Source organism: Mytilus trossulus, chromosome 14 (assembly GCF_036588685.1).
Source record: "Mytilus trossulus isolate FHL-02 chromosome 14, PNRI_Mtr1.1.1.hap1, whole genome shotgun sequence".
NCBI lineage: Eukaryota > Metazoa > Mollusca > Bivalvia > Mytilida > Mytilidae > Mytilus > Mytilus trossulus.
This window is the reverse complement of record NC_086386.1, coordinates 54,226,916-54,252,073: the sequence shown is the minus strand read 5'-3', so window position 1 is coordinate 54,252,073 and position 25,158 is coordinate 54,226,916. Positions and strand designations below refer to the sequence as shown.

Below are 25,158 nucleotides of genomic sequence, written 5' to 3'. Positions count from 1 at the left end.
TAACTTATTCTATTTACGATTCAATGTTGACCAAAAAGACAAAATGACCAGCATCCTGAAGAATTTATTTGAAAATGGGATATACTATTTTGTTCGGTCAGAGACTTTGTTTGATATAATCGGACTACCTTTGAACGCCACGGATTCGTCAATAAATAGACGTATTGCAACACTGCATGAAATTGTTAACAATGTATTTACTCGTTTGAACCGACCTCTCAATCTTCTATATTATTTTCTACATCGTGCAAGTACAAGTATATCAAAAAGTATCTTTTTTGAAATGCTAACAGTTGCACACCAAATCGAACCGGAAACATCACAGCATCAACCGGGATCAAACAACAAACATACATACTGCAAGTTCAAACGTGACCTCAGTCATCTGATGATTGGGACAAATTCAGATGTAGTAGCTGGGTGGCTTGTCTTAGCCTCTTTCTTTTATGTTCATAAAAATTACTTGCTTTCATTGGATATCATCAATCAAACATTAAGGAAATGTACACACGAAAAAATATATCCTTGGCAAAACGGTTTAGATCAAAACCAGAAAGATCTACTACACTTGTTGAAACAAACCAAATTTTGCACAATATCAAAAGCATTGACTGTCAAGTACCTTCAATTTATCAAAAATTCACCAATTAGTCCACAAGAACTACAATTAAATCGAAAGGAAGCGGAAACACCTTTTCATCCAATAATTTTTGCACATTTCCTAAAATTTCTATGCTATTACCATCTACATGAAATACGATCATGTAAACATTCTCTGCTTCAGTTAATACAAACAGTTATGCAACACCTTACTACGAATCAATGTTCTGTATATTCTAGAACAATGTTCTGTACTTGTGTCGGCATATGCAATCAGATGATTGGAGACACACACTCAGCGAGAAAATGGTTCACTATAGCTACTCAATTTGATGAATATAATTTAAGCAGTGCAGCAATGCGACTTTCTAATTGCAATGTAGACAAACAAACGCTTAATAAACCTAGTCTTTAGTTTACTTTTATTTATCTATAGCCCAAGGTATGAACTTGTACCTTGATTTGTGAGAAGGTGTCTGGCATAAAATGCCAATATCTTTTGCACATCGATTGAAGTTTTGGTGTAGCATCGTATATACTGTAAATTCAGATATAATTGTGTGCATTTATTATTTCACTTTTTGAAGAATGGACAAAAATGTGAGATTCGTTATTGCAATTTTAGAAATAAAAATGGATTAGTTACCAGAAGGCGAGTTGATAGAACCCTCAATAATAACTTATTTTCAATATTTTGTTGAAGTTTGTTTCCTTAGTTTCAAACTTTTTCAAAATGTAGTGAGTTCTGTCTTGAATAAGTCAATGACAAAACAATTGGTATTTAACTGCTGGGTTGTGTTTTTATTTTGAATTCAGTTCATCTTAATTGTCATTCTTATCTACACTACATTTTAGTAACTTACACATACACATTTTGAATTAGAAATTATGCAAGCACAGTGTTAATATAGTTGATGGGGTCGAGAAGGTAGAGGGTTATCAATTTTCTACAGTAGGGTAACGAATTCTGTCTGAATTCAACTTGCTCAACTGACGGAGGTATGTTGCAAGAGGGTTTTTTTTTGTAGTTTCGTGACCGTTTATTAGGAAATAGATTATACATAAGTTGCTGATTGTATTACATCAGTCATAATATTGTTACCAATGTTTCCAATTATTAATGTTTTGTATTCATTGGAAAATAATTTGTTATGCTGTCCAATTCTTTTAAACCGTGGTACTTCCAGATGGAACCGAATGCAGTTATATTGATTTTTCACCTATAAAATCACGAGTAAATCAAAAATGATCAAGAGTGATGTCGGGTATCGTGAAAAATTCCGTTATCTGTATTCATAGGTTCAGGTTCAGGAAAATAAAGATTTTATTTTTATGCAGATTTTTTTTTAATGAAACTTTTTTTTTATAATGTTATAATACTTCATATGCAAAACTATTTTTACTTTGTAATCAAAAGACATACTATGAAATATTTTGGTCTTTTGAAAATGCTTAGAAAGGTTTTGTTTCCTTGTTATGTAATAATTGGACACATGTAGATTTACGGGTTAAGAGTAATACATGATAAGAGTATGACGGACGTAATGTTTAGTATACACGTGTAGTCATGCCACATATTGAACCAGATTTCTTTCAACTTGTTTCATTTTATCTCTAATATCTTGCCTGCTGATATAAGAAATTCCTTTTAAAGATCTGAACCTCTCCAAAATTTGTCTGCTCATTCAAAGAAACAGGCATTAACAACGATAAAAAAAAAAATAGATTATTTTGATCAACCATTAATGAAATTGAAATAGTGAAATATTAATTCGCTTAAAGCAGCCAGTTTAGCTCAATTTTGTTAAAACAAGCTAAAAAATATTGCTCATGAGTTTTTCACTTACATTTGCAGCTTATTCCTAACAGGTTTTTTTATCTGATCGTTGAATATTCATGCATGTACCGATGCTAGTTTTTATATTTTTGTTTGAATAATAGAATGTATTGTTGGATATTCCAGCATGTACAGATGATAGTTTTCATATCTGTGTTTTAATGATAATGATGCATTACGTATTGTCCGAATAATATACTAGATGAGTAATAATACTAATTGATATGTAAGGAATCTTTTGTTGAACTTATTATATATTCCATGGTAATAATGACACTCTTATGAAAGTATATGTGTAATACAGGTGTAATGCTGTAATTCTTTCTATTTGTTCGTGTAAAATATATACTGTTATGTAATAAACTGGTTTAATTGAGTCTTGTATGTCTATTCTCCTCCTCATGCGCGGCGCAGGAATCATATTCGTTTCGTTCAATACTACGTAACACTTCACTCAATATTAAACTCATATGAAGTATGGTATTGCGGAGCATGTATGGAAAAGATATGAAAGCTGCGCCACAGATTGTTCCTCAGGTTTCTATATGGAAAGACGTATTACGCAGTAAATGCAGATTAACCAAAAAAGTAGGTAAATAATGTGATGTTTCAAGGTTTTTAAGTAAACATAAGGTGAGAAAACCGTCTATATAAATCAGTACATGAAATATCAACAACAACAACATAATTTTACAAAAGTGTTTTACCACTCAACTGATATTGTACAAATAAAACTTGATGGAAACAATCTAAATGGATTATTCTCGGTTTAGGCAATAACAGTTATGATTAGTTGTTTTATTTTTATGTGTTTTAACGCCTCTTTTGAGCACCGCTTTTGGGCTTTTCCATGGCGGCCAGTCTTTATTGGTGGAGGAAGTCGTAGTGTCTAGAGAAAACCACTGACCTTCGATAGGAAAAACGAAAATCCTGGTCAATTAAGATTGGACCCGAGTGCACCTGCACGAGCGGGATTCGAACGCACAAACTCAGTGTTGACAGGCTTGTGATTTGAACAGTTATGTACTTATGGGATAAAAATTTAAGTTTTTTTAGAAGTTATGTTAATCAGTGTCTATGTTGTACAGTCTGCTCGGATATTTTGGATGTGATTAACTCGAATAATTGAACAGTTTTTGCATTCTGTTAAGATGTCAGTATGATTATCGCCAGTAATTTTTAGAAAATATATACGCTGCTAAACAGATCTAAAGAGTAATATACATCCGCAATTTATTGTATGCAAGTAAATCTACGCTTTGATTTCATTCAATTATAGATATAAAAACATTTGCTAGGCATGCGCTGAAAAGTTATATAAAATTGTCACGTGGTCAGAATTGAAAATTCCCACATTAACAATGAAGTTGTACTTTCTCTTTATTTGGGTTAAACCATGAATATTAACATCAATGTTAAAAATAACATTTAAAAATGCATGGTCGATATGTCAAATTTTTTAGAAGATTTCAATTTTAACCTGCATTAATCCACCAGCGACCACACAATATTATATATAAAACTGAATGGTGCTTTGAGTCCGCAAGGTGTAAAATACATTATACAGTTATATATGTAAGAGGAAACCACAAGAAAATATAAAACCTTGAAAAACGATATATTAAGGTTAAACCTATTACTGTAATCGCTTTAGACAAAAAAAAGCATAACAAATATAGAGAAATAAGACATAAAACTCGTCTTTGGATCTCGTTATACAACTATTTCTTGACCCTTTAACGTAAGAGTAGAGAAATAACCGAAGCAGAACTAATTTTATATAAAACTCCTCATTTGAGTAAAACATTAAACTAGTCCATGTCCCATCAACTTAAGAGACCAATTTAAATTCAAAACTGCAATGAAGCATCGTATCCTTTTTTCTGGAGTAACAATGCGTATTAAATCTTCTTTGTCTAACATCAAACCATAACTTCCCTCAAAGAAAAAATACTGTCTTAGGTACTATCTAGTGATTAATATATTCAAAATGAGTTGGTTTAAAATCAAAGACTTTTCCTAGTCGTTCAAGTCTGTCTTTGACCTGTGATGTTCTACTTTGTTACATCATAATTAGCTTGTTTGATTGCTGTTTGTTTATTATTCGCATCGCGTATCAAATATAACATGTATTATATTATGGACACGTTCGAAAAGCCCACTAGGACAAGACAACATTTACATATTCATGTGAGAGAGAGCAGTAAGATACCAAAAGGACATTTAAACCTTTAAGTCGAAGACAAACTCTCACCGCCATGGCAAAAACAAATCCATAACGACCAAAAAGACAAACAAAATTAAAAAATTGAAAACTAAAGACAGAGCTGCACGGGCTCAATCAAAACACAGTGGTGGTCTCTGATGCACCGGAACAGATCCTGCTCCAAGTGTGACACCCATCGTATTGCTCTTGTAATTAAAACATCGTTGTTGCGTTTGATTTGGTGTTGAAACATTTTTAGGAACAGGACATATTTTTGTTTCGACAATTGGAATATATCCTTTGACATGTGTAAAACAGAGATTCCATAATGATGAACTAAATCGTGGTTGCAACCGTTAATTTTTTCGAAAGGAGGACTTCAGCTCCACACATTGGGACTCTAGTTTAAAAGTTATAAGCAACAGTCCTCTATCAAGAGAACTATAAAGAGATTAGACAGTTTTTGATAAATGTATGTTGAGGTCATTCATTACAGTAAAGATCCTTTGTTGATCTTTTCTTGAAATTTTGGTAGAAGGTCAATTTCAACAATGTGTACTTGTGAAATAGGCAAAGAAAAATATACCTTTATTACTTACTATTCGATATAGTTTGGTTCGAAATTTACATAAGAAAAAAACCATGAAATTTCATAATTAAGGCTTTTTTTTTAAAAGTAACTATAATTTTGAACGAACAGTCAATACTTAACATTTTTTTGTGAAATGTTCCCTTAATCCATGGCTTCAGGATGCTGAAATGAGTGAATTACAGAAACACGAAATAAAAGGACGTTGTCTTATGACAATTTAAATTGTTTAATTACTTAAATTTTGCAGATATGTCATAATATTAGTATACAAATATACAAAGAAAGTTTTCTATCGAACTATATAGACTAAATTATATGGAAGACATGCAAACTATTGATAGTATTACGAAAATTCATGGACCATGCATTTCAACCACAATTGAAAACATGGATGTAGCGTGGTGTCTCAAATGTGACAAATGGATATCACAGGCAAAACAATGGATCATTAGACCTCGAACAACATGGCCTCCTCCTGCTCTTATTTCCAAAATAATCACCTGTGGTGTTTTAATTGTTACCATAGGTAACAAAGGGTCCAGCAATGAAATTCTACAATGGGGAATATCCTTTTCAGTTGCAGAAAAGTGTCTCATATTGGCCTTCAATCATACCCAGTTATTGTGCTATGCGTTGTTGAAAATAATGATTAAAGAAGTTGTGGAAAAGCACGAAAACTTAAGAAGTTTATTGTGCTCTTATTTCCTGAAAACCTTGATGTTTTGGATTTCGGAAGAAGCGGATCCATCAATATGGAGACCAGACATAATAATACCATGCTTCATGGCTTGTTTAAAGAGACTTATATATTGTGTAGAATATACAACATCGTTACATTATTTCATCCCTGATAACAACTTATTTTATTTACGATTTGATGTTAACAAAAGAGATAAAATGATCAGTATACTAGAGAACTTATTTGAGAGAGGGATATACTGTTTTGCATGGTCCGAGACTTTGTGTGATTTAATGAAACAAGATTTTAACGCCACCGATTCGTCAGTAAGTAGACGTGTTGCATCACTGCATGAAATAATGGACACTGTAATTACATCTTACCATCGACATTTCAATCTACTGTATTTTAATGTACATCATTCAAGTACTAAAATATTGAGAAGTATCTTTTTTGTAATGCTGTCTTGTGCACATCAAAATGAACCACAGATATTACAAGATCAACAAAGATCAAACAACAAACAAAAATACTACAAGTACAAACTAAACCTCAATCATCTGATGTAGGAACAAATTCAGATGCAGTAGGTGGATGGATGATGTTAGCTTCTTTCTTTTATGTTCATGAAAACTACTTGTTATCATTGGATATCATTAACCATGCATTAAGGAAATGTACAAGCGAAAAAATATATCCTTGGCAAATCGGATTAAAACGAACCTATGAATATCTGCTACACTTGTTGAAACAAACAAATCTTTGCACAATATCAAAAGCATTGACACTCAAGTGTCCTACATTTATTAACAACTCACCAATTTGTCCACAAGAACTAAAATTAAACATCAATGAACAATCTATTCCTTTTCATACTATGATATTTGCAAATTTCCTCAGTTTCCTGTTTTATTACCATTTACATAAAATAATATTATGTAAACAGTCTTTGCTTCAGTTAGAACAAACACTTATGCAACATCTTAATACTAATCAGTGTTGTGCATTTGATGAAACAATGTTCTTTATGTGTCTTGGCATATGTCATCAGATAATTGGAGAAACAGACTCAGCTAGACAGTATTTTTTTTACAGGTACTGAGATTGATGAACATAATTTAACCAGTGCAGCAGTTCGACTCTCCAGTTTAGAGTAATGTATGCTTGATTGACAAGGGATTTACGTTATCTTATAGTCTTAAGTATTTGTGATACAAATGCTGCAATGTCAACAATTAACTAGAATCATTTGTAGAGGGTATTCCATTCATCAATCTTGTAAAGTTTCAAAAACATTTTGATTCGCAGTGTTAGACAAAAAAATCATTTGAAAATGAGCCATCAAAGTCGGTAATTGCCTCTGGTGACAATGGTTTCCATACGAGGATCATGTGCAATGAACCTACCCTACGTTATTCCGTAGCCATTTTATTCAGGTTCGATTTACATGGTTAATCTTAATAAAGTCATAAAAAGATGAAAATGGAAACACTCCTATAGTTTTAATCGGAACTATGTTCCACTAATGCCGATATTTTTTCTCGCAACATGGAATGAGTTTCACAGTTATTGAGATCCTCAGATACAATAACATATCCCGTAAAGTTTCTCAACATTTCACCTTGCACATGATAAAGCTGCACTGTCGGAGTTTTATAAATTGGCCAAACAGAATCAAAGATTTCCTCCCGTAGAAAGATTAGTACAGGGAAAAGGGAGATAATAATTTTCTATGACTGTTTATGTAAATATACAATAAATATACCTTCATGCATTTCATATCCGTATATTTAATGTCGTATTCTTACATTAACAATTTAATCTATCAGTAAATATAACAGGGTAAAATCCTTGAGAAAACAGAACTTCGTAAATTAGATAATAATATGAAAACTGACTGAAGCTTTCATGCAGCTTGTGTGTCATTTCGGGAGTACTTAGATATAAGAAGATGTGGTATGAGTGCCAATCAGACACCTCTCCATCCAAGTCACAATTTGTAAAAGTAAACTATTATAGGTCAAAGTACGGTCTTCAACACGGAGCCTTGGCTCACAGCAAACAGCAAGCTATAAAGATCCCCAAAAACCAACAGTCTAATCTATATGAAATACAAGAAACGAGAAACACTTATGAACCACATCAACAAACGACAACTACTGAACATCAGGTGCAAACAAATGCAGCGGATTTAAACGTTTCATTTGTACTAACATCACCCTTATCTGAAACAATTGTGTGTTAATTTGTTTAGAATAGTTTTTATTAAAACTCAACACAGGAGAAACAGATTTGAAAATCGAGACAATTGATGTCAAACATTTGTCATCCTGTCATTTTGAATTATATATAATTTTTCAGACAAGTGTCATAAAAAACGTACATTTTAAGTTTTGAAAATCTTTTATTTCTTTGTATTTCTATAGTGATTGATTCCTTAAAGCAAAAGTATCTAGACTAGAAACAAGAAGGTTTACAGTTTTTAAGTTCAATATATTTTGCATTGCCTTTCGGTTCATGCGATATTATGAAAGCAAATTTGGAAAAATGTCAGTGAGACAGCTATCTAAGTACAAAAACGCCATAAATGTAATTGATTTTTTTTTTCAGTCTTATATTATTTTATTTGAATTTTTACATTTGTTAGATATATATAAAGTACCGGTACCTTATCCCGTTCTCGTTAACGTGAGTATAAAGCATTTCAGTGATAAGATTAGTATTTGTTAGTGCACAATATATATAATAATATTTAAGCTAATGACATATATGCAACTGAATAAAAAATAAGATAACATGATATATTATAAAATCTTATTGAAGAACTTCCAGATAATTTAATTTTTGCTGCAACCAGATAATGGAAATTTTCATATTTGTCTTCTTTATTTATCAATAAACTCATCATAGATACCAGGACTAAATTTAGTATATACGCCAGACGCGCGTTTCGTCTACAAAAGACTCATCAGTGACGCTCGAATCCAAAAAAGTTAAAAAGGCCAAATAAAGTACGAAATTGAGAATCAAAATTCCTAAAAGTTTTGTCAAATACAGCTAAGGTGATCCATGCCTGAGGTAGAAAAGCCTTAGTATTTAAAAAAAATCAAAAATTTGTAAACAGTAAATTTGGAAATATAACCATATCAATGACAATTCATGTCAGCACAAAAAGTGCTGACTACTAGGCTTGTGATACCATCAGGGAAATAAATCTCCACCAGCAGTGGCATCGACCCAGTGGTTGTAAATAAATTCATCATAGATACCAGGACTAAATTTAGTGTATACTCCAGACGCGCGTTTCGTCTACAAAAGACTCATCAGTGACGCCCGAATCCAAAAACGTTAAAAAGGCCAAATAAAGTACGAAGTTAAACATGTTAAAGAGCATTGAGAACCAAAATTCCCAAAAAAAATGTCAAATACAGCTAAGGTGATCTATGCCTGAGGTAGAAAAGCCTTAGTATTTCAAAAAATTCAAAAATTTGTAAACAGTAAATTTAGAAATATAATTATATCAATGACAATTCATGTCAGCACAAAAAGTGCTGACTACTGGGGTTGTGGTACTCTCGGGAAAATAAATCTCCACCAGTAGTGGCATCGAGCCAGTGGTTGTAAATAAACTCATCATAGATACCAGAACTAAATTTAGTTTATACGCCAGACGCGCGTTTCGTCTACAAAAGACTCATCAGTGACGCTCGAATCCAAAAAGTTAAAAAGGCCAAATAAAGTACGAAGTTGAAGAGCATTGAGAACCACAATTTCTTAAAGTTTTGCCAAAAACAACTAAGGTGATCTATGCCTGAGGTAGAAAAAGCCTTAGTATTTCAAAAATATTGTTAACAGTAAAATATTTCGTGATATTGAAGAAATTCCTTTTTAAAAAATTCGAACACATGAATTTGTTTGGTTTTTTGCTCGGATATATAATATCCTTTGTATACAGTAAAACGTATAATTGTTAATAAATCATTAATACTGCAATAACTTGTATCGTTTATTTTGTATCCATACAAAAGTGATCTAATTGTTATTATATGATGTCCTATTTTAAGTTTATCAAGTAATAGTTTTATTTGATCCCAAAATATTTTCAGAAATTTTCATGTCAAAACATAATGTTCATTATCTTCGATGACATTACAAATATTGCTATAGCGGAGTTTTAGTTATTTTCCAAGAGAAAAGTAATTGTTTGTTTGGTAAAATGTAGTGCAGAAATTTCCATCTTAACATTTTGAATCTATTATCTTGTATATAGTAAAAGATATAGTTCAGCTGTTGTCTTTTGCTTGTGTTGTTTTCTAAAATAAACATGTTGTCCCATTTTGAAATCCTATTGGTTTTTCATAATGTCTTTTTGAGAGGGAAATGTGAATGTCTTTGAAGGAAATGTTTTAAATAATACCATTTTTCCTTTTCTTTTTTTAAATTTATTTCGAAGTCAATAGCAACTATTGTTTTAATTTATTCTTCTTTAGTTAGCTCTTGTAACCACAGTTTTGGTATTGCTTTCATCAATTTAGAATATTCCGAAAACCAATTAGCATGGCAGGATAGTTTATCTAGTTTATATAGTTTCCCTCTGTTTTAGTTTGTTACCCCGATTTTGTTTTTTTCGCTACTAGATATTTGTCTATGTTTATCATTTTACATTTTAACGTTGTGTTTCCGTTGTACATGTGTCGTTTGTTTTCTCTTGTGTTTGAGTGTGATTTCACATTACTATAAGACGTGTCACGGTACTTTTTTTTCCCAAATTCATATATTTGGTTTTGATGTTATATTTGTTATCCTCATCGGATTTTGTCTAATGCTTAGTCCGTTTCTGTGTGTGTTACATTTTAATGTTGTGTCGTTGTTCTCCTCTTATATTTAATGCGTTTCCCTCAGTTTTAGTTTGCTACCCCGATTTATTTTGTTTTTTTGTCCATGGATTTACGAGTTTGAACAGCGGTATACTACTGTTGCCTTTATTCAAGCCCACCAACATGGTGATTTTTACTTATTGTATCTCTTTTAATTTTTTCTGGTTTATTATTCCATATAAAACTATATATTATTTTTTTATATCTTTATTCTTTATCAATTTCGGTTACAAATGCAACATAAGTGGTATTCGGTAAGATTAATGATTTAACAAGAGTTATCCTACCTAACATAGTTAAATTTCTTTTATTCCAGTCTTTAATTATTTTTTTTAGATTTTTCGTATTGTCGTTGCAAGTTTAATTTTTTACACTCATTTTTATTAAGTCCAAAGTATAGTCCCAAAACTTTTATCGGTTCTTGTGTAAACTTAATGTTTTCAAGTTTATCTTTGCAGGACTTTAAATTGCCGAGCCATATTCCTTCTGTTTTATTTCAATTAAGCTTTAGGCCTAAAACTGATCCCAAAATTTCTATAATTAATATTTAAAGTTAATGAAACTTCCTGTTTTAAATTTAAAAATAAAGTGGTGTCATCTGTAAGCTAGCTTAATTTTAAAGTATGGGTTTTGTTGTCTAGTTTCATCATGTTAATTTGAAAACATTTAAATTAATGAATTATTTTGTCTTAATCTACTTGCTAAAATTTTAACAGCAATAACAAAAATTATAGAACTCGCTGGACACCCTTGACGGATTCCGCGCTCAATGCTGAAGGGTCTTGAAATCCAGCCTATATTTAATATGCAACCTTTATATATGTGTATAAAGTATTTATCCACCTCAAAAGAGATTTCTGAAAGCCAAATTTCTTTAAAGAACAATACATAAATTCCCATTCTAGCGAGTCAAATGCCTTTGTGAAGTCTAAAAAAGAATTGCTTCATCTACATTGAATTTTTCCGAATACTCTATAATATTTTTGATTTGTTTAATATTAAATCCAATATATCTGTTTTTTGTTTAATATAAAATCTAAATAATCTTTAACCGTTTTGATCACTATGAATGATTTTATGCAATATTGGTTTAATTTTTTGTGCAAGAGAATATGCTATAATTTTGGTATCTACATTTAATAAGGTAATTGGTCTATAATTATCTAAATTTAATGGGTAATTTTTCTTGTAAATAAGGGTAATTAATCCTAGTTTCTGTGAATTTGTCAATTCTTTTTTTTTCCTAGCAATGATTAAAGACATCTACGGCAAAGTTTTGTAAGTTGAACCAGAAAGCTCTATAAAATTCAATTGAGAGACCATCAATACCCAGTATTTATTATGTTTCATTTTGAAGACGGATTTTGTACATTCCTCTATTGTCAGGTTGTCGTCAATTTCATTGCTTTCATGTGTAGTTAGTTTGTAATTTAATTTAGTTTTTTCAATATAATTTTCAATTTCTCTTAATTCAGGGTTAGTTGACTGATATAAATTGACATAATAATTTCTCCCCGTTTCTAATATTTTGCCTTGATCTTCGGTTATTTCTCCTTAACTGTCCCTAATAGCCGTAATGTTTTTCCTTGTTTGTCTGGATTTTTCTAATCCCAAGAAATATTTTGTATTTTTTTCGCCTTCTACTATCCATTTAACTCGCGATCTTATTTGTGCCTCTTTTATTTTATCTCAATATAGAGTTTGTAGCGTTTCGTCTGTTTTCTGTATTGAATCTATTATGTTGGGCAAATTTTTATTTTTCCTATCAAAGTTATTTTCCATGTTGAAGGCCGTACATTGACCTATATTGGTTTACTTTTATAAATTGTTATTTGGATGGAGAGTTGTTTCATTGGCACTCACACCACATCTTCCTATATCTATTATCATGAATTTCATTCAAAAGTTTTAGTTCTTTTTCTACTTTTTTAATTTCATCTCTTTTATGTTTAGCTTTTAATTTACAATGTTCTATAGTTTTCTCTCTTAGTTCTATTTTAAACAGATCCCACCCAATTGCTAGGCTTTTTTTATTTTTTTATTTCTTAATTTTTCATATTTATCTATTAAATTATTCATTTTTATTTTGTATGATTCGCCATTAAGAATACTGTTGTTGAATTTGAAATATCCCTTTCCTTTGTTTCCTTGAAATTATAAATTTTAAGTGAAATCGCTAAGTGATCTGTATATTAAATTTTAGCAGGTCGTATATCAGTGCTGAGTACTCTTGATCTCACATCTTGACTAACTAGAAAATTATCAATTCTACTAGCTACTTCATTATTTTTTCTTCTCCGGGTATATTGCGTTTTATTTGGATTTATTGCTCTCCAGATATCTATAACTTTTAGTTTTTTTTATCAAAGTTTTTAGCCCATTTATCTTATTTTTTGTTGATCTTTTCTATCCTTTATATTAAGCGTTTCATTCACATCACCCCCTATGATATTTATACCAAGACTAAATTTTTCAATGACACTTAAAGCTTTTTTAAAGAATATATTTCTATCTTTACATGTGTTTGGGGCATAAAGGTTTACAAAAGTAAATATATTTTTATCAATTTCTGTGTTGATTAAAACAGTTCTTCCGTCTTGATCTTCATATTTATCTATGATATCATGCTTAATTTTGTTGGTGGTATAAATCGAAACACCTCTTGATTATGTGCTTCCAAAACTATGATATGATTCGCCCGTAAATTCTTTTTCTATTGAATTGTCCGAAAAATGTGTTTCTTGTAAAAAATATTATGTTGCTTTCTGTTGTTTTATCCATTCTTTTTAGCCAAAATTCTTTTTCATAGTTTCTTAACCCCTGAAAATTTAAAGAACATATATGCAATAGATTAAGTGACATCTTGGTTTTGTTTTAAAGTATTTGATACATATATTACAAACAGAAAAAGCTAAATATATATATACAAATATGTTTAATTACAGAATTTAGAGACAAAATGACAATCATATGTGTATCACTAATGACAGTTTTAGCCTTGACTCTGTGATTTGCTAGACGTATAAATACATGTTAACACATACTTTTAATTTCACATTGATCGACTTTAATAGGTTTCCACCTATTTCTATATTTAGAATCATTGACTGGTAAAATATATTGACTTTCACATGTTAAACGATTGATTTGCACGAGGGTCGACTTTAATAGATTAACATACCTTAGATAGAAATATATAATTGTGTTGGAAGTAATATATATTTTTATAAATGGGTAAGTATTAAATTTATTTTTCATAACTGGTATATTTTGGAAACACTTTTCAGAAATGGAGACGTTAATAAAATAAAATTGCAGAAGCAACGGGAGATTATTACCAAATACTTTCGTATGCTTATGATATATGTACAGACATTTTAACTGTTTTGTTTGCTAGGCTTGACTTAACTTATAAAGATATTTAGCACGACACGGAGATCTCGATGCAAATAGTTAAGGAAACGAAGAAATATTAATATATGTATCGAAACTTTTAAGGCTACAACTAAAAAATGATAATTATCTGTATATAAAAACAGGAATCAATAGATCAAGCTGATTTGTTTACATTTTGTATACAGGTGTTTGGAAATAGCGATGTAATTAATTTGCATATCTATATAAATATGGAAGAGTGCTATTGTTATATGTTTACAGGATTATACGTGACAACATAACGCACATATTGATATTCTGATACATTTAAGTACAAATTATTATATATGCATGGATAACTATACTTGTTATTTCATATGAAAAAAAAAATGGGATCATTTCATTGTCTATATAATTATATGTTATATTGATAAAAATCTATATACAATTTATTTATTATATTTGTTTTGTGCAGAGTATATACAATCTAATGGTATTGTATCATACACTGCCACATATATTTTAATTGTTTTTCATAAGTATATATAAAATAGGAATATATACAGATATTTATACAAGTACAAATTGTTTATTAAGTTAGGGATTGTTGGATGGATAATATATTTTGAAAGGAAATGGTATATGGTAACTGTTCTTGTACCTATGTTTTTGAAGATTTGCTGGAGTCAGTTTGTCTGTAGTGGTATTCATCTGTAGGGGGTTGTTGCTGGTCTTTCCCTCTGTTTTTGTACTGGTGTTGTAGATTCAGGATTCACAATAAATATGTCAATTGGTCCCTTTGATTCAGCTTATGGCTTGTTTTTTTATTTGCATTTGTTTTTCTTTTTCCTTAAATTGTTTTCCCCCCTGTAAATCCGGATCAGTTTCTGTGATGATGACTTTTCTGACATCTGCTGTTGTTTCTGTTATTGTTTCTGTAGGTTGCAATATGGACTGTGAAGATGGGGTTGCACTGTGATCAACATGATCACCAATGTCAGTCTCATCCCCACTTTCACTCTCACTAGAATCAGAAATTTTATTTGCTTTATTGTCTGATGCTGCTTTGCTTAGAGTTTGGTATTCTTTTGGGGTATGCCCTTCTTTTCAACATTGATTGCAAACCCAATCGTTTTGGCATTTATCTTGTGTTTTGTATCCCTTTTCAGGCATTTTTGACAAGAGTTGTATGGATTTATGTAGATCTGCCCTTTGTAGTATATTTTGACATTGTACTTGCTTATTCTTGTGAATCTAGGTAGTGTTCCTGGGTATTAATTGATTTTTTGTTGTAAAAAGGAAGTGCATATTTTTAATGAACAAAGTGAATAGATTTAAGAAAATGAAACAATTTAGATAAAAAAAATGCCTGTTTGTTTTGTGGAAAAAAGAGATTGGATTATCGCATTAGTCTACCGAAATCTCCTTTTATAGATGTAATATAATGTTAACATCGTGTAATTGTTCCAGTGAAAAAATTTACATATTGATTTCACAAACAAATTTCTCAAATGAACCATGAGTAATTATAAAAATCAAAAGGATAAATGCATTTAACTTTAAATATAAAACTCCATTAGATTCTGGAAAAATATAACCATGACTAAACGATGACCAAAAGGTATTTTAAACGTCTGAAATAAGGTCTCCATATAAATGTCATGTTTTGTTTCATTTAGTTGTATACTGATATAGTATGAAGGCTTTCTTTTTATAACATTTTGTAAAAATCATTGCAGTTTTTATCGGTGATGAAACTATAAAAAAAATATCAAAACCGTTACCTATCATCAGGCAAAAGTAACTATTTTGACGCTTTCAGATGTATCTGTTAAACACAATTTATTTACATCCATGTCTGCAATTGAAGGTTTTTTAATACAACAAGGGACATCGTAAGGATTGGAACCTCTAAATCTATATGCATTATCATTTAAATCATGTAGATCAATAGAGGGACCCACATTTATAAAACAAAATGTAAACTAATAAAATTATAAAATTTATATTTAAATAATAGAAATACAAATATGTGCCCAGTTTTACAGGAAACCATGCAATATTCTTTACAACAAGTCCCTGAAAGCAACAAAAGACACCAACTGAATAGAAGTTACTATTTACCTTAAATTGCCGATACAATTAAGCTTAATTTGGTATGGGAATATAAAAGCAAAATGCAGTAAATGTCAAAATGTCAAAAAATATGTTAAATTTACAGTTTAACGAGCTGGTTTAAATTTATAGGTTGACATGCTTTATTTCTTTGGAATATATATTTATCTCCTTTGCCAATATCAAAATACAAAACTATACAATATTTTTATTGTAAATCAAGGACACCCTAAGAGACAATATAATTACAAACAATTTATTACAATGATTATTATTAATTCTTAATGATATATAATGACAAAATATAAAATAGAGAAAATAAACGCAAAAGAAACATTAAAACCCCAGATAATTATATATATATTTCACATGTAAGAATGTTATTCAAAAAAAGTATTGTTTTTTTTTTAAATGTAATTTGGTAACTCAACTATCTTCAAATTTAATCTTTCGGAAATTCTTCTACAGGTGTTAATTTCAAATGTTTGCAATGCATAAATGTTTTTGTGTTAAATTGTAAGTAAACCATGTGACATTGAATTCGATGTGTGTTGTGTGAATGATATCGATAATCTATATTTTTGTTGGAAAGTAATCATGCTTGATAAAATATAATGAATGTAATTGTAAGCTCTGGTGGCGTTTCTTTTAATGAACCTGTTGAAATAGATTTCAATTTGATAATTTAGGGTAAGACATTTTTCTTTACTCGCTGAAAAAAAACTCTTGAAATATACCAGGCTCATAATTTACGATGGGCGTTTTGTGTACACACGAATCATCAATGGTGCTCGACATTTTATGACTAAGTATAATTATAAATAAGACCAATATTAAACACAACTGAATGATAACATTTCTTTTCTCTTTTCGCATTGCATCTTAATTTTACTATATTACAAATGTGTAAAATCATGACTACCTAATTGACTTCACAACTATTCAGTCAAAGAAAAGAGGGACGAAAGATACCAAAAGGACAGTCAAACTCATAAATCTCAAACAAACTGACAACGCCATTGCTAAAAATGAAAAAGACAAACAGAAAAACAATAGTACACATGACACAACATAGAAAACTAAAGAATAAACAACACGAACCCCACCAAAAACAAGGGGTGATCTCAGGTGTTCCGGAAGGGTAAGCAGATCCTGCTCCACATGTGGCACCCGTCGTGTTGCTTATGTGATTACAAATCTGGTAAAACTTAGTTGGTATAATTATAAATAAAAAGTAAAATAACAAACATACCGAACTCTAAGGCATATTCAAAATAAAGAGTCCTTTTTCAAATTACATAATAAAGACTTCAAACACATTTTTTTTAATAAAACAATGGTACAGGCATTTCCTAATGTGGGAAATTGTGATTTAAAACGTTTTATAAGTACCTAAATCTCTCACTTGTATGACAGTCACATTTCCATTATATTGACAACAATGTGTGAGCAAAACATTGGACTATTATACTAATAGTCCTATTATACTAATAGTCCTATTATACTAATAGTCCTAGGCAAAACAAACAGAAATAATAGAGCTAAAAGGTAAAAGTGTAATATAATTGGGGTACAGTAGTCAACATTGTAATATAATCTGAATTATCATACAAATAAATAACTATTTCAACCAGGAAAAACTAAATGGTATTTAGACACTTTATAGACCAAGTATATAAGCCAATATGAATGCCAAGATTACAAAATTGACCATAGCACAAAAACACAATGACAGGAGGTATACACCACACTAAAAGTATGTTACCGAAAATGGACTAAACAGTAAAGGTTACGGCATTTCATATTTTTTTTTAAGTCTGTCGTTGACTACTGACATTTAGATACCCAATTTTGTGTTTTTTATTCCTTTATTTTTACAGCAGAAAAAACTCGCAGATAATAATATGCAATTACAAACCATGACCTTAAGCAGGATATAATAAAACTTATAAGCAGATGATTTCTGAACCAAGTTTAAGTTTTAATGACAATGCTATATTCCCTTTTTCAATGTTCTACCTCTCACCATGTAAATTGGTTCGGTGTATTATAATATTAAAGGGTAGCTTACATATAGGCTGTAGTAAAATTTGCGGATCTACAAAAACTATTCAGTACAATCATTGTTTAGATACTTAGGCTAGTTTTATTGTTCTTAATATACCGCTTTGACTTTGTGACTGTCTGCTGTTTTAAACTTTTAGTCTATCATTAAGTATACAGATTTAATCAGTGTAGTAGAAATGTCTGCGGACAATAGTTTTTCGAATATTAATATTAAATTGTAATGCCATGAAGGGAAATTTCATTGAAAAAGAAAGTAGTGAAAAATGAAATCCGACATTCTATCTATTTGGTTTTAACCATACACATTTAAATAAATATTAAATTTCAACATTTTCAAATATTATCACCTGCGACAACAAGAGAAATTGTATATACAATTGAATAATGCTTTGATGGACCAAAGTAAACATGGCAAATATCTGCGAGTTTTGCAAGACAGTATAGAAGTAAAAAGAAACCAAGAGAAAATAGACAACCGTAGTATACCGCTGTTAAAAAGTCATAAATCGATTCAGAGAAAACAAATCCGGGTTACAAACTTAATCCTAGGGAAAGACATCAGCTATAAGAGGAAATCAACTGAACAACAGAACCACTTAAGTGTTGCAAAAACAAACGCCAATGCAACATACATAGAAACGAACTATTTGACAACAGCTGCTATTTTCGTCACTTGGTTCAGGGCGAACCTAAACGTGAAACAAATGACTTAGGTACAATACAGTGATGGATATATATTCAAATTAAGTTGACATCTTATACTACTAAATGAGAAGACTTCATTTTGTGTGTCGCTTCTCTTCCTTCAACAATAAATTGATCATTATGACTCTGTGTCCTAAAGGTACCATGCATAGTCGCATTTGTCATCCTTGCTTATGATTATTCTGTTTGGGATATTTTGGAAGGAAAACAAAAATAATGACGTCCGGATATTGTTTCCGTCATCGGACGGACTTTTAGGTCATAGACAAGACTTCCGTTCAGGGCTGTTATAAAATTTTCTTATTAATTTGGAACAGGACAATTATTTACACGTTTTTCAGTATCCTTTAAATATACTTATACTATGAACAAAGTGTATTTACTATTTACAATCGATTCCAAGTTTATCCACGGCGGTCAATGATTTATTATATATAGAGTTTCTCTATATAATATATCAGTGACTGTCGTCACGGCGTGAATAGTAAGTTAACTTGCAAATGGTGGTAAACAGCAAATACACTTTATTTTTAGTATTTTAGTATGCATATATGTTTGTTCACAGTATACAGAAAACAGGGAAAAAAATTAACGGACTTTGGAAAAAAGGGAGAGGGCTAAATATTGTCCTTTAACCGCGATACCCACAGGCTAAGACTTTTGATACCTTGGCTAAATTTCCTCCAGTCATAAAATCTTTTTGGAAAATTCATTCTACATCAATTAATATACCTCATCACGCACTAAATGCCCGCGATTTCGCGCATGTGTTCTAGTTAATATTGATTTTTTCATATATATTCTTGCAAGTCTGTCTTGAACTTAATCCATAGGCTGGTTTAAAAAAAAATTACGCTCGTTTGACTTCCTAACTTCTTGTTGTTTGAAACATTTCTTCGTAAATATAGATACTCTAAAAAAAATCAAACAGGCATACAAAAAATAAAACTAGAGGCTCTCAAGAGCCTGTGTCGCTCATCTGACTCTACTATGGTGTTTGAAATCATTTAAAAAAAGATAAAAATCATAACAGATACTTAAATAATGATTGAGGCCATATTTGGTTCAATATTGCATTACATTCTGTGGTTATCTAAAAGAAGACGTTTGTATGTATTTCCCATTTAAACTCAGTCCCCCATTGACAGCCATCGTAGTTGATGGATCTGCTACAAAGAGACAACACTTGGTCAGTACCTCCTAAGGAACATTCATGCTATGTTTGGTTTAATTCCATTCAGTGGTTCTCTAAAAGAAGACATTTGTATGCATTTCCCAAACGGTCCTATGTTAAACGAAGTCCCCCGCTGGCAGCCATCTTGGGTGATGGATTGGCTACAAAGTAACAACACTTGGTCAGAACCTCATAAGGAACATCTATGCTATGGTTTCATTCTATTCAGTGGTTCTCCAAAAGAGGACATTTGTATGCATTTCCCTTACGGTCCTATATTAAAATAAGTTCCCTGCTTGCTGCCATCTTGGATGAGGGATTGGCTACAAAGTAACAACACTTGGTCAGAACCTCATTAGGAACATTCATGCTATGTTGGGTTCCATTCCATTCAGGTGTTCTCTAAGAGAAGGCAATCGTATGCATTTCCCATGGGTCCTTTGTTAAACTGAGTCCCCCGCTGGCTGCCATCTTGGATGATGGATCGGCTACAAAGTAACAACACTTGGTCAGAACATCATTAGGAACATTCATGCTATGCTTGGTTTCATTCCTTTAGTGGTTCTCTAAAAGAGTACATTTGTAAGTCTCTGCCGTAGGGTCCTATGTTAAAATAAGTCCCCTGCTTGCTGCCATCTTTGAAGATGGATAGGCTACAAAGTAACAACACTTAGTCAGCACCTCATAAGGAACATTCATGCTATGTTTGGTTCCATTGCATTCAGAGGTTCTCTAAGAGAAGACAATCGTATGCATTTCCCATGGGTCCTTTGTTTAACTAAGTTCTCCGCTGGCTGCCATCTTGGATTATGGATCAGCTACAAAGTAACAACACTTGGTCAGCACCTCATAAGGAACATTCATGCTATATATGGTGTTATACCATCGAGTGGTTCTCTAAAAGAGGACATTTGTATGCATTTCCCTTACGGTCCTATGTTAAATGAAGTCCCCCGCTGGTGGCCATCTTTGAAGATTGATTGGCTACAAAGTAACAACACTTGTTCAGCACCTCATAAGGAACATTCATGCTATGTTTGGTTCCATTCCATTCAGTTTTTTTCTAAGAGAAGACAATCGTATGCATTTCCCATGGGTCCTATGTTTAACTAAGTTCCCCGCTGGCTGCCATCTTGGATGATGGATCGGCTACAAATTAACAACACTTGGTCAACACCTCATAAAAAAAAACCCATTCAAGTCATGTTTGGTTCCATTCCATTCAGTGCTTCTTTCAAAGAAGTCCAAAATGTTAAAAGTTAACGACGACGACGGACGACGACGACGGACAACGGACAACGGACGCCAAGTGATGAGAATAGCAGGTGAGCTGAAAAGAGTGTCTGATTGATGTTTGTTTTTTTGTCCACATCGTTTGTCACATATATAATGCATATATTGGATTATACGAAAATCCCGGACTATCAATTGCATGAACCCGGTAGTCGAAGACAAACTGACCACGCCATGTCAAAAATAAAAAACAACATTAAAAAGACCAAATAGACAAACAGAAGACAGTCCAAAACAGACAAAACAGAAAACTAGACACTGAGAGAACCATACCAATCAAACGTGAGGGGGGGGGGGGGGAATTTAAGGTGAAATAGAAAAGTAGGCAGATACTGCTTCACGTTTGACACCGGTCGTATTATTTATGTACATAAACCTAATAGTCGAATAAAAAAAATAGAAGATGTGGCATGTTTGCCAATGAGACAACTCTCCATATGAAACCAAAACACAAAAATTAACAACTATTGGTCACCGTACGGCCTTCAACAATGAGCAAAGCCGATACCGCATAGTCAGCTATAAAAGGCATCGAAATGACAATGTTAAACCATTCAAACAAGAAAACTAACATCGTCATTTATGTACAAAAAATTCGTAAGGGTTCTGCTCCTGAAGGGTGAGCAGTTCCTGTTCCGCGGGTGACACCAGTCGTATTACTCGTTTCAATAAAAATTTGTTGATAATTTTTATTTGGTGCTGTCACATTCGAGGAAACGAGGATGAAATCATTATTTCGATAATTAGAACATGTCCGTCTTCATGTGTGTAACAGATATTCGATAACGGTCAACCAACTCATTGCGTTCTTAGATTTTTTCGTTGGGATGATTTCAACTTCACACATTTGAACTCTGGTTAATTGGTCTCCTTGTGAGCAAAAAAAAACTCAATCAAATGAACTATATAAACTGTAAACATTTTTTTCTTAAATGTCTGTTAAGATTGGGATATACGTAATACATTTCTTTTTCACAAACACCAATTATGGAAAAACAAATATAGCCAGTATCCCTGATGTTCATCTGTAAAACATAGTAAAATGAAATTGTTTAATATCTTTCAAAATTTTGCAGATTTGTCAATATATTACAGTACAAATGACTGCGGAAAATAATTTATCGTTGGATATTTACAAGTATCTATGTCAGAAAATTGGCTATGAAGATGAGGTTAAAGTTAGGAGATTAACCTACGTAATAGATGACCTTGGGATTCAAAGCAATATGATAAACCAAATCACAAGTGGCAGTAAAGGTGAAGGACTAAAATTAAACGGAAGTGATCTTGATTTAATGTATATTAATTATTTATACAAAGTTTTTGAATCAGAGAGAGACGTTGTTCCTCAATCTGGCCGATGTATTTCTTTGGTAATGGACACAGATGATACACATCCAGGTTTCACACAACTACATCTTGTCAAGGATCAAGATTTAACCTTCAATCATAGAAAAGTTATTAAGAATTCATTTCTGGGGAAACACTTTTCAAGTGAACTATATAGACTATATTGTATAGAAACCGTGACAAATATTGAAGGTGTAATATGTAATAGTTTGGTGAAAATTCACGGACCTTGCATTACAACCGAAAACGATACCGTTGATTTAGCATGGTGTCTTAAATGTGACAAATGGATATCCCAGGCACAACAATGGATCATTAGACCTCGAACAACATGGCCTCCTCCTGATCTTATTTCTAACATTATCTCATGTGGTGTGTTATTTGTTCCCATAGGTTATAAAGGGTCCAGGAATGAAAATCTACAATGGAGAATATCGTTTTCAGTAGCGGAAAAGTGTCTTATATTTTCCTTCAATCATACCCAGTTGTTGTGTTATGCGTTGTTAAAAATATTGATTAAAGAAATTGTTGAAAAGCAGGAAGATTTAAAAAGTTTATTGTGTTCTTATTTTGTGAAAACCTTGATGTTTTGGATTTCAGAAGAATCTGTTCCATTTATGTGGAGACCAGACACTATTATACCATGTTTTATGGCTTGTTTAAAGAGATTAATATACTGTGTAGAATATTCAACATTATTACATTATTTTATTCCGGATTATAACTTATTTTATTTACGATTTGATGCTGTGAAAAAAGAAAAAATGATCAGTATCCTGAAAAATGTCTTTCAAAAAGGGATATACGTGTTTGCTCGGTCAGAGACTTTATTTGATATAATTACACTACCCATTAACGTAACAGATTCAGCAATTAGAATATTTGTAGCATTACAGCATGACATTATGGATCCTGACTGTGCATATGCCCATCGATCTGTCAAACTTCTGTATAATTTTTTACATTATTCTAGCTCTAAAATATCAAAAAGTATCTTTTTTGAAATGCTATCATATGCAAACCAAATTGAACCGCAGATAATACAAGTTCAACCAAACTCAAACAACAAACAGACATACTTAACGTTCAAACGAGACCGTAGTCATCTTTTGATTGGAACGAATTCAGATGCGGTAGCTGGATGGCTTGTGTTAGCTTCTTTCTTTTATGTTCATAAAAATTACCTGATTTCATTGATTATCATCAATCAGGCTTCAAGGAAATGTACAAATGAAAAAATATATCCTTGGCAAATCGGCTTAAATCAAAACCAGGAATATTTACTACACATTTTGAAACGAACGGAACTTTGTACAATATTAAAAGCAATAGGAATCAAGTATCCTAACTTTTCTCATCATTCACCAATAAAACCACAGGAACTACAATTAAACGTGCGAGAGCAACTTCTTCCTTTACATCCAACGATATTTGCACATTTCCTCAGTTTTCTATGTTACTATTATCTACATAAAGAAGGATCTTGTGAACAGTCTTTGCTTCAGTTACGACAGACAATTATAAAACATTTAACTGAACGACCATATAATTCCTATTGTTTCTCATTGTACATTATTTGTCTAGGCATATGTTATCAGATGATTGGAGACACACACTCAGCAATACACTATTTTACTGTAGCTTCTGAAATTGATGATCAAAATTTTACCAGTGCGGCAATGAGACTGTCCAAATGCAATGAAGACTAACTTGCGCCTAATAGATTTAGTTGAAGCTTGTTATATTTATCTGTAGCTGAAAATGATAGCTGAATTTGCGTGTAGGTTTCAGGCATAAAACGCCAATATTATTTGCCCATCGTTTAGATTTTCGGTTTAGCATGATATGTACTCTAAATTCTGATATATTGGATGCATTTATAATTGCATTTTTTTAAGAATGGGCAAAGATGCGAGTTTAATTATCGCAATTAAAAAAAAAGTATTAGATATCAGAATTCGAGTTCTTATTTTTGGATATCTATCCAGTTTCATTATTGGTATTAATAAAAACCTCACAATAATTTCGGATTTTGTAGTTCTTGAAGCTTGTTTTCTTAGTTTTCTACTATTTTTTAACAGGTCAATGATATGATGTGGGTGTACATTTGTAACAGATTAGTAAATTAACAAATTCTGTCTCAATTCAACTTTCTTCACTGCAATGGTATGTCGATAAATTTTAAGGGTCGTAACAGTTTATAAATATTTATATACTGAAATAGATAAGAAAAAAGTTGCTGATATTATTACATCAGAATAACACAGTCATAATATTGTTATAAATTT

The 25,158-nt window shown here is 31.5% G+C and overlaps 1 protein-coding gene across 1 annotated transcript; it reads left to right on the top strand.

Annotated features, from left to right (window-relative positions):
- Nucleotides 1-22,620: 22,620 nt before the first annotated feature.
- LOC134697891 (uncharacterized) lies at nt 22,621-23,394 on the top strand (the record flags this gene model as incomplete). Its single annotated transcript, XM_063560177.1, has 1 exon — nt 22,621-23,394. A coding segment is annotated over exon 1 (774 nt), but the record flags the coding sequence as incomplete, so codon positions are not given.
- Between the last annotated feature and the right edge of the window lie 1,764 nt (nt 23,395-25,158).